Source organism: Oryzias melastigma, linkage group LG5, assembly GCF_002922805.2.
Source record: "Oryzias melastigma strain HK-1 linkage group LG5, ASM292280v2, whole genome shotgun sequence".
Classification (NCBI taxonomy): domain Eukaryota; kingdom Metazoa; phylum Chordata; class Actinopteri; order Beloniformes; family Adrianichthyidae; genus Oryzias; species Oryzias melastigma.
Genome location: NC_050516.1, coordinates 16,251,177 through 16,262,694, shown reverse-complemented (window position 1 = coordinate 16,262,694; position 11,518 = coordinate 16,251,177). Strand labels below are relative to the sequence as shown.

The 11,518-nt window shown below is 39.1% G+C and overlaps 1 protein-coding gene across 1 annotated transcript in view; it reads left to right on the top strand.

Annotated features, from left to right (window-relative positions):
* Positions 1-11,518, top strand: part of pxna (paxillin a) — a 28,900-nt gene that overhangs the window by 7,019 nt on the left and 10,363 nt on the right. Inside the window, exons 2-6 of the mRNA XM_024269933.2 lie at positions 8,550-8,722; positions 8,812-8,879; positions 9,537-9,679; positions 9,915-10,107; positions 10,214-10,358. Of these exons, the coding sequence (XP_024125701.1) occupies positions 8,550-8,722; positions 8,812-8,879; positions 9,537-9,679; positions 9,915-10,107; positions 10,214-10,358 (722 nt within the window). The remainder of the gene's footprint in view (positions 1-8,549; positions 8,723-8,811; positions 8,880-9,536; positions 9,680-9,914; positions 10,108-10,213; positions 10,359-11,518) is intronic.

The window sequence follows — 11,518 nt, the reverse complement described above, 5'->3', positions numbered from 1 at the left end:
CTTTGCGTGTAAAAAAAAAAACTGAAAAACACACAAGTGATTTAAATAAACACAAAAGTCAAACTTTTAATGATCAAATTAGAATTTTAATGCAGTATAACCAACATAAAAGTTCCTTGTGGCCCAAAACAACACAAATCATTTCTTTAAGAAGAGTTGAGCTAAGAAAGTTCATGAACCCAAATGTTTATGCCTGAAGTATTTTATGGTGGGTTAAGAAGATGGTGGTAGTGCAGTGAAATACTTCAGAATACTTGTTCTCACACTCATTTTGAGGTACTTATGCTGATGATGCAGCAGTTGGTTTCACCATTCTGGTGGTGTAATACCTTATGAATAAGTACTTCTATTTTGATCGGGTCTGGGCAGCTTACGTTTCTTCAGAAGTGTGGTTTGTGCAGACTTAACTTTGCAAACCCATTATTTTTGAGTAACATTTGCTAATCAAGACATAACTGATAACACTTGTAGATTCTGTGAAGTTGTTGGGAAGTTGTTCTACAATTTATACCAAAAAGATACTCAAAAATTGCCCTTTTTAACTACTTGGTATACTTTCATATCTTTTTTTTTGTTTGTTTGTTTGTTTTGTTTTTTTGGAGTGGCCATCTGTTCATTTTGTAAAAATAAAATGACATTGCTTTACAAAAGGAATGTTTTTTCAAGGCTTTTTGAATATTGGAGCTGCTTTTGGTTGCAGTTTGAGTCCAATGCAGAGAAGAAAAGATGTGTATAATATGACTCCTAAAAAGACTGTTGCCCACACAAATTGGACTCTCTGCTTTTGTAGGCCTCCGACTTTTAGATCGTGGAAAGCAGGAGGGAGCTGTTTTTCTCTATTGTAAAAGTATTCCTAGTGGTCTTTTAATTATGATTATGTCAGTTTTAGACAAAACCTATATCGGTTTCTACTAGGACATAGCTTCAGCAGCGTGGCAGTTGTTCCTTAGAAATTAGAAAGTTGTGGGCAATACCATTGGCACAATGGTTGCTGAGAGCTCTCTGTTTACACACTTTCCCACTAGCTTACAGCCCCTCACACATCTAACATTACCGGTACAACAAAAATCATAAGCAATATTGCAGCTATCCAGCTGTACAGTTTTAAGCCAGATTACAGCCTCACAACAATTTGAACAAGGAATACAAAAATATTAATTTTGGACCTAATCTTCTTTAAATATGTTCTCTATATGAGAAAAATGCTACAAGAACACATTAAAACATAATTTTCATTGGAGTGGGATTTGTTTGTCATGTTCTGTAAAATATCAAATCCTTTTGTATATATATCTGTATTTTTTAAGTTCGTAATTTTTTTCTTTCGAATGAAGTTTCTAATAAAGATTAAAAAGATCTGCAGTAAAGATTGCAGAAGTTTTTAAGTTTAACAAAGTATATCCTATAAATAAGCAGAACTAAGAGAATCACCAGATGGTGTACGTGAGTTTGCACTGTTCAAAACAGTAATATATGAATTTCTTTTAGCATCTTTTTAACTGCCTTTATAGTGCAAAAATAAAGACTTTATTCTCAGTTATTTTGTTTTTTTGGACTAAATTTTTACAGGAGATTGTTGCAAAACAGAAAAAATGAGTAAAATTTCTGTACAGTAATAAAACTTTACAGAACTGAGAGTCACTATTTAATCTTCTCTACTTAGAAGCTTTGCTGGCATCATGGTGTTCAATAGATCAATTTTAAAATCCCATTTCTTGACTCACTTAAATCGTTAAATGCTGTCCTCCCCACATGAGTCCTCTCCTTTGGTGCCAAGTACCTTTCAGAACTTTCTGGACAAAGTGTTAGATTACAGGCTCGGTCGATGAGGAAATCCTCCCCTCTCAACTGTGCTGAGTTTTTTTCATGTTCAAAAGAGCAGTCTTTAATGTTAGATTAATGTGGATTATAGGTTTAATGGAAAGGCTTGCTGTTATTTCTAAGCCGTGGGGAGTAATCTTTTAGAACTTACATTCTTTGAAGGATTTGAAATCAACATAGTTGATACTGAACTGAAAGGAATGCTGTAAATGTCAGTCTTTGGTTTGTTTATTTTTAAGCTATGGGTGTTTTATCACATCATCGCTGCCACTATCTGTGCATGTGTGCATTTGCACTAAAGTGAATTCATCATCATGCTGCAAGGAGACTGCAGCGTTCTTAAAGGAAGTGGAGTGGGAAGAGTGTCAGTCTCACATCTGTTTTTGCGTCGCATTTTATAAAAACAGTCTGGATTGTAGAGTCTTTTCAAATACGCTTTTCTTTAACAACCTCAACACAGATAAACATGGTATTAGCATGAAATAAGGCAAATTCTTACAAAAAATATAACTGAACTAATAAAGAAGCTACTGGGATGCAAGTAGATAACTCCTTAAAGTCCAACACCAACCATATTTTGATCTGTTGCAGGGATAGGCAACTCCAGGCCTCGAGGGCCGCTGTGTTACCTGGCTCAGGTGTGTTCAGCCAATTAGATCATGCCAGAACAGGATATGTTGGAAAACATGCAGGAATGCAGCCCTCAAAGCCTAGAATTGCATATTGTTGATCAGTTGTAAAAGCATTCCCAGAGGTCTTTTATTTATTATTATACCGTTTTTAGATAAAAATCTGAAAACCTGGGTTGTTTCCTAGGACATAGTTTCTGCAGAGTGGTAGTAGTTCATCACAACTTTGCTTTTGAGTTGTGGGTGGAACAATTAGCCTCTGCTGATATCCATTCATCCCTTTGTTTACACTGTCCGGCTAGCTTACAGCCCCATATTACCCTGAGCAAACATTATGGATTCAACAAACACGATTGTGCAGTTTTGAACCAGATTCCAGCTCAGATGAGAACAACAAAGACGTACATCAATCTATTTGTCTGCAAGTGGATGTATCAGAATGGAGCCAAGCATTTTTTTGTCTGCTCCTGATTCACAGGATACAAATACTCAGAAATCCGTTTTTTACCAGAAATATTTTATCTATATTCTCCATAATGAAAAAAAGGCCTCAAGAACATGTTAAAAACACCCAAAACAGGATTTTCTTTGGAGGGAATCTATAGGAAAAACACACTAATATACTCCATATGTCCATGTTTCTTTCTTTTGTGGTTAAAATGCCATATATGCATTTAGGATTGTAAAAAGAAACATTTCACTTATGTTTTAAGAGAACTAGACAGCACCTGATAAATACCTTTTGGTTGTTGAAAATTCCTCTAAATAGTTTTTCACATTGTTTATCTTCTGGTTGAAATACGCCCAAATACATCTACTCCTGTTATAAGATATGAATAGCCATGCTCCTTTACCAAAAAGCCAGAAACATTTTTTTTTTCAACGTATCTTTTATGTTTCAATCCGAACACAGCCAAGTCATTTCTTTAGTTTATTTTTTAAAAGGTCAAGTAAAGACATCCATTCTTCATTACTGAATTAGCCTGGAAAGCTATTCTAGAACCATAGAGGTGCATGATTGTTGCGTGTCGAGGAGGCCCGTTGGGTGGTCTGTAATACCCTCCCTTTGACTGGTCCGATCATCTATCATGTACTGCAGGTGTCTTGTCCTAGTGGTTGGAGTTGGGTGGGAAAGTATTTATAGCAGCCCCACTGTTTCTGGTGTGAATCACCAGGCTGCTGCACAGCATGTTCTCACCTACTCTTGTGTGTGTACATGTGGCTTCATTTTGCTTCGAGTGATCACAGCTTTTTCTGTTGTTTATGAAGTTTAATTTAAAAAAAAAGTAGCTGGGTTCTCAGGCCATGCTGGTCTAGTTTTTTGTTGTTGTTGCAGGCAGACAGGGGGAGTTGTGCTTTCTTTGTGGGCCTGGGCTTGTGCTGCAGTGAAAAGCCATCCCTCACGGCAGAGCGGGAAAGGCTGTCGCTTCAGGTTCTAGCTCAGCAAATGGCAAATATGAAACTGCGTCCAGTTTTGGGGGGGGATTCTCATCCGCTGTCATTTAGAAAATGTCTGCATTTCTGTTCCATCTTTCTTGCCCTCCTTTTCCATCAGTTCACTGCTCAGCTGGTGCTCACCTTCCCCTCTTTTTCTGTCATACATGGAAAACAGGCTACAGCATGTTAGGAATTTCTATCAGCCGGTGAGCACCTTGCAACACAACAAAGAAATGGAAGAGAAGAAACGCGAGTAGAGGGATCCAGAAATGAGGTCAGAGTACACAGGTAAACTTGCTGCACAGATGGCATCTTGCAGCGATTTTTCATCTCCTTAATTCCACGTTGGCTCACAGATCAGTGAATGCTTTGGCATTTAAGAACTTCAGAGATAAAGCTTTTGGTGCATTCTATCCCTGAGGGAAAACACCCAGAAGCACTGAGCCTGCTGCCACTCACACGATTCAACAACCCCCCCTGCAGGCTGTGAAGCGCTGCGTTGTTTGCTTTAGACTTGATGACACGGATTGACTAAAACTAGCTGCTGCCAGCTGAGCTAAACTGACAGAATTACATGGGTTATGGAGTTGGCTGGCTGTAGGAAGATAACTGAACCAACACATAAAGCTATTCACCAATTTTCCTATTTAAAGCTATTTCTTTTGTCATTTTTCCCCGAAAAAAAAAAATCTGTTTTATAAGCAAAACGTTGTAATTTTCTCAAAGTGCCACCTTTGTTAAATTTAAATTACAAGGTATGGTAATTGTTTTTCATATCCAGACAAAACTAGTGTTTAAAAAAAATCTATTGTCACCTTCTGAGTCTCATTTTGATGAATGATATGCCCGAGCTTCACAGGATGGATTTTGGAGTTTTGCATTTAAAATGTTTTGAACTTTTTCACTTCCAAAAGTCTGATTGTCTGGTGGTTAGTATATCCTATGTATATTAAATTCTGGAAATGTAGTGATTTTTCTATTCTCAACTCTTCAACTTTCTTCCAAACTCCAGTTTCCTTTCTGTCCTTCGCTGCCTCGCCCTCTCAGCCCACACGTTGATTTCCACTCTTCCCTCTCCCTTCCATGCTTTCTTCTGCCACCCAACCTTCTCTTTTCATCTCCTACTCTCTCTTGTCACAAGCCCCACGAGGAGCAGTTTGGTGTAATTAAAATGCACACCATTCATCTGGGAGGAAGGGAGTCTCCATAATCTCAGTCAACCCACATTTTTAGTCCTCGAAGATTTGGCTGCGAGGATCTGTCTCAGTAGACCACTCCCAGCTAGACTTCGCATTTCTGGACATTTCTAGAGCCAGCTGATTTATTCCTGAAGGTACTGGCTCTAAAAGTTAGGAAAGGGGGTCTCTGTGTCAGTTGTGTGAGAGTTATATTCATTTTGGTGGAAATGTTGAACAGAAAGGACATTAAAAGCTGTGTTAAATAGTTTTTTTTTTCTGCTTAATCAATCATACATTTAGCAAAAGATCCACTCTTTGAGATAGAACATTCCTGTGTTCCACCTTCTCCTGCAGTTCCATGTTTGGTCACTAGAGAACAGGCCCTGGCTTTGCTCTGGAGTCTCAGCGTCATGGTATGCTTGTTTGGCAGAAGAGCCCGGCACACCTCTCTGCTTGTGTAGTTCGAGGATGGGTCGGAGCATGTCCACCACACTGCTTTGTTTGACAAAAACAACCCTGAACCCGAACCTCCCTGCACTCCACTGTCTTCATTAGGACCTTATCTGCTTTTGTGGGAAATGAGCTGTTGATTTGGATTATCTGACTTCATCTCGGTCCAAGACCTCACAGTTAAGGGCTACACACACACACACAAACACACACACACACACACACACAAACCAGCGCTCTAGTCTGTTTCATGTAGCCCGGAGGCACATGTTTGAGCACTAACTATGTTTTAGAGCAGCAGCTTCCTCATAACCAGACTTAAATTCAGTTGAGCTCCAGAGCTAAGTTGATTACTGTCTCTTGTGTAAACCATCTGGTCCAACATCTGTTGACAGAGGTCACTGCCAGCTGCAGCTATGACATCAGTCCCAGACACAGATATTGTAAGTTTTTGTGGTAAAATCTCTTTTTTGCAACATTATGTAGATAACAACCTGCCGTCACCAGAAATATTTGTCCTTATAGGGAAGTGAATCATCTTCTTCCTAATCATACCTGTCTGCATATGTTCTATGATCCTCCTACGATCTTCTATCTGTAATAATAGTGTTTTTCCTTTTATTTTTATTTATTTGTGTTATTTCTTTGCTGCTGCTAAGCAGGAGTTGAGGACCCGCAGAGATCTGGCTGCAGCAGAGTAAACAGCACTGTGCTGGATCCCAGATGAACCCTGTGGAATGCACCTGAGTGTCTGTGTCCAGGAAAGGGGCTCTGCTGTGAAACCCAGGCAACTGGCATGCTAGCAATGCTAACCATGTCAACCATGCTAATGCTAAGTCGGTCCAAGTGGCTCTGGCTCTGCTGTGACTCCTGTCTGTCTGGGAAACACATGTTAGTGCCACACTGATAGTGCTGGAGTTAACCCACAGCCACTTTGGTGGAAATTGAACTCTTTTTATATTATAGTAACCCATGAATATTGGAATTCAGTGTCTACTGAGGCATGAGTAGCAGGAAGTGAGTCATTAAACCTGGTTGGAGCTTGTGTTAGGAGTCTGAAGGAGGAGCTGATTATTGCCTCAGTGAAGCCATTGCCTCACCTGTGAAGATAAGAGCTCTGCTTTTTGCTTCGCCGTGACTCGGACTCGCAGCCCGCAAAGGTCTGACGCCTTTGTGTAAGTATTACCTCCCACTGTGGCAGCAGAGAGATGAACTCTGACCCTTGGCATTTTATTTGAACCCCTCCTTCCCCTCTCTGCACCCACCCTCTCTGGTGGTGGTGTGCTGATGGTAGAGTAAGGAAAGGCAGTTCCTGCCTGGAGTACACTGTTTCGGTCGCTTTCTTCCCCTTACTACTGCTTTCTCAGCGTTAGCTTATCTCCTGGATGGACTGTTCTCTTTCTCTAAGGTATGCCTCGTCTCTAATACTGTTGGGAACTTTTAATTTACTCCTTTTTCTTAAAAACAAATTATTTTGCTTTAATATTTACTTGATCTCTACCTGGAAAAATCTGAACTTTCCTGCTTTTTTAAGCGTAAATGTTGTGTAGACAGCAGTACCGTTCAGCTGATTTTATGCCGTTTTGTGTTCGTAATTTGTTCTAGTACAGCAGCAGTTTACAGTAACTTTATGATCCTTTAGTATTTCTTGTCGTGATAATGTTCATATTTTTAGGAGTTGTCAAATTCTGCTAGAGAAGCCAAATCTGCTCCGGTGCTAAAATAAGTCTCACTTAATACAGCCTGAGGTTATTTTTTTTTATTACATTTGCTATAATGTTATGTGTCCTTCCACCTGCTTGTTAGGACGGCTAAATTAGTAGTTGTTTCCTGGCTTACGTCTCTCTTAAATGCTAAATGACCCCCTTGCTGTCAAAGTGTAGATGGTAAACATGAGTGCGGGCTCAGAAAGGACCGCAGCTTGTAGATTCAAACACGTCCAGCAGTTGTTGAGTAACTAAAGGAGGGGCTGTGACATGTCTTCACTCCTGTGAAGTTTTTAGTCATTATCTGGCGTGGCTTAAAAGAAAGTGACGCGACCTTTGTTTTATAAATCATACAAAATAAAAGCATTAGCTGTAAGTTTGGAGGGTCTGGATTCGTCGAGTATGACTTATGAGATCATGGAATAATTAATCGGCTTGAAGAGATGAATAACTCTGATCATAGTTATTGTTTAATGACACTGAATAGACTTTATGCCATGAGACTATGTGGATTTCAGGAATTACTCAGAGAGAATGTTGGTAGTTTAAAATAATAATATATGTTTATGACTTCAGAGGCCGCACTGAAAATGTGTAACGAGCTTCACCTTCGTCCAATAGACATTAAACAAACAGTAGATATTGAAGCAGTTAAATGAGTTGAATGAGCAGAAGGAAGTGTGTATTTGTAGTGCTTGAGTAATGAAGTCATTCATTTATTCCCATAATGTCCATGGTATGTCCAGGTAATATGTGAGTGGCTGTTTGACCCCACTAACAGCTATAGAATGACCTGATTGTTGACAAAAAATAAATAAATTTGCTTTACAATTCTTATCATTTTCTTCTGTTCTTATCAATTATTTGACTTTTGTTGGTTTGAAGTGCCTTACATTGATTTTTTTTGTGTCTTGAGAGTTCTTTGGTTGGGATTTAATTCTTTATTAGCAAACTGAACACACACACTGATGCATCATCTTAATGTAAAGAAACACCAGTGTATGACCGCTCTTGTTTTCTTTACACTAATGTATCAATAAAAATACAAAGATGAGTTCTCCAGACTGTTTATGTGTTGTGATGGAGGCCGTTTTTTGGGGGAGGTTCTATCGTACATCCACCTTCTGAACCTGCCGAGTCCATTTTTTCTGGTTGCTGGACCCTATCCCAGCAGCTATTGCTAGGTGACATGTTGACATGTTTTTCTTATCAAACATGTCAACCAGTGCATGCATGGATGCTTAAGCCAAGCTGCCCCAAACTTTCAAATGATCCTGTGTGATTTAACAAGATAAAAGCAGATTATTAACAGAAACTTTTTCTCTTAGATGCTTTGTTGGCTGACCTGGAGTCCACCACTTCTCACATTTCAAAGCGGCCGGTTTTCCTGTCTGAAGAAAGCGCCTACTCCATCCCAGTCAGAGATCCAGACCACAGAGACGTTTCCTCCTCGCCCCAAGATCATGCTGAGCAATTCCTCAATGGACTAGATGAGACAGAGGTGACTGCATGGACACTTAATATTTCCCAGCAGAAATGACTATTGGTCGCTTTTTTTGATGAGTCGTCTGAATTGCTTGTGCCGTTCAGAGAAGCCCCTGGTCTGGAGAAGGTAGCAGCCCAAGTCAACCTGTGGGTGAGGAGGAGCACGTCTACAGGTACGGATGGTTGGGCTGATCTGTACAGGCTTGTAAAGTATGAGTGCATTGCACAATGACCTTGACACAACTGTTATCTGTCAAAGAAAAATATTAAAAGCGTGAAACTATCTACCTAATGGAGTTTTTTTTCTAACTTTACCCATTTATAGGTTTACTAAACAATAAGGGTGTGTATTGACTAGAGTCTGACGATATAATACATATCGCAATACACATCTCATATGATACGTATCCTGATATACCCCAAGACAGTACAAGACAATATATTAGTATTCTTTTAGATTAAAACTCAATAATTATCTAAATATTAATAACTTTTTCACAAAAGTAATGTTGTAAAATACATGTTATTTGATGATCAGAACATTAAGCACTGCAACTGTATCTCATAAACAAGTTGCTTTCACCCAAGCAAATTCATGGTGCTTTTATTTTGGTAATTTAAGAAACATTTAAGTGGGGAAAAAAGTAAGACTGAAATACATGTTTGCTTTTAAATAATTGCTTAAATATCACCTTGACAGTGTTTTAAATCGATATAAGTATTGCCAAATAAAGTATCGCGATATTTCAGTGAATCGATATTTCTTATACCTCTACTACATACTGCTCATTTAAGCAGTATACCTCATTGTTGTTTCTTTCTTGGTGCAGCTTCCCTAACAAGCAGAAGAATAGTGAGTCATCGCCAGTTCCTGCCATGAATTCCTCTTTGGGCAGCAACCTATCTGAGCTGGACCGCCTGCTGCTGGAGCTCAACGCTGTCCAGCAGAGCGCCCCCACCTTTCCTATAGAAGGTACTTAGGGTTATTCCACCATTCGTGAGATCCCCCTGTCAAGTTCCCCAGAAGAAAATAGACGTCAATGTCTGAATTTGACTCTTCTGCTTTTTTGTGGTGTTACACAGTTTACATCACATCTGCTTCTGTTTTTTCTTTTCTATTATTTTGAGTTGAGTCTGATCAACCTTTGTAAGGGAGCTTGGAAGTATATTTTTCTTTTCTCTGCAATACTACTTTTTTGGTTTTATAGAAGCAGCACCACCTCTTCCTGCAAGCGGATTCATCCACCACATCCAGGAGAATGGAGTCTCTAGCGCAGGAAAAGTCCCACCACCAACTTTGGAGAAGCCCAAACGGGGCGCGGCAGCTCGAGGAGCAGAGGCTGTGAGGCCCAGCGTGGAGAGCCTTCTGGATGAGCTGGAAAGCTCTGTGCCCATGCCAGTGTAAGAGTACTCTATATATAAGCAAAACTGGTACTACAAAGAAATGTTTTCATTTAATTACGAAAATAGTAAAGGAACCTTTACATTTTTGTGTTTTTCCCATTAGTCCCCCTGCATTATCAGTGTCGGATAAAACAAACGCACCGGAAGACACTCTGGCACAGCAGCAAGCCCGAATGTCTGCGTCCTCTGCAACACGAGAGCTGGATGAGCTCATGGCTTCACTGTCTGACTTCAAAGTTCAAAGCAACGTGAGTACTCTGTATAGAGGTGGGAAGGTGTTACTTCAGCTGTTCGAGGTTTTCACACTTTTTCACTCTTGCTACATGGAGTTTGCACAACCGTCTAAGTCTGTTTCTTGTTTTTATAAGTTAACGTGAAATACTGAAACTGCTCGTCTTAACTGCAGCAGGTGGTTTCCTCTATATATTTGAGGACTAATCATTACCTTTAAAACAGGGGTGCCCACACTTGTTTTAGCATATTTTTAAAACGATCAGCTCCAATAGAAATACATGTTATAATTATGCTCTTAAATACACAGATCTATTATGAAAAGCAGATTTTAAAGTGATTGAGACAAATATTTTGATTATGTAAGATCACAACTTGATGAAAAGGTCCTGTCATTTTTACTTCAACAGCTTGTTGAACTGGACTCGTGCTCATAGTTGTTGACAGTAGAAGTGTTCTGTGTGGGTTCTATTCAAAGTTCTTTTCTAGTGACTAACAACAGGCCAGTTGAGGATAAAAAGAAGGGACATTAGCAGCTACATCCCCGGTTAGAGCTGAACGCTCACATCTTTCACACGTTAAGGAGTAAAAAAAAAAAACTGCTGGCACTCTGTTAGTTGAACATCCTTGTGCAGTGATTAGGGATGTAACAATTCATTTTAACAATACGATTCATATCGTAACTAGTGGTTGATGATACGGTTTGTAGTAAACATTAGTTCATTATGAACGAGCCGATTCATTTACCTAAAATCAATCAGACATCTTTAACAAAAAAACAACCAGTGTGACTCAGAGATAAATACCTGATTCTAAACAGTGCAGGGGAAGTTTTCCATCCATCCATCCATCCATAATCAAGTGTAAATTAAATATATGTACAAAATAAACAAGAATTAATGACAAATCCATTGACATTTTAGTTTCATAAAGTTCAGCCCACTGTTGTTTTTCCACATCAAAATAATACAAACAGAACATTATTAAAGCATTATACCACAGTGCATGGTCACATGTCTTTGCTAAATTTGATGTGTTTACATACATTGGACTGTAATGATGGATTGATCATTTATCGTTGTGTGCTGGGATGTATGGAGTCTCGAAAGAGCCAGAATGAAATAAATATATACACCATTAAATAAATAAATAAATGTGTCATTAAATATTTAAAAGT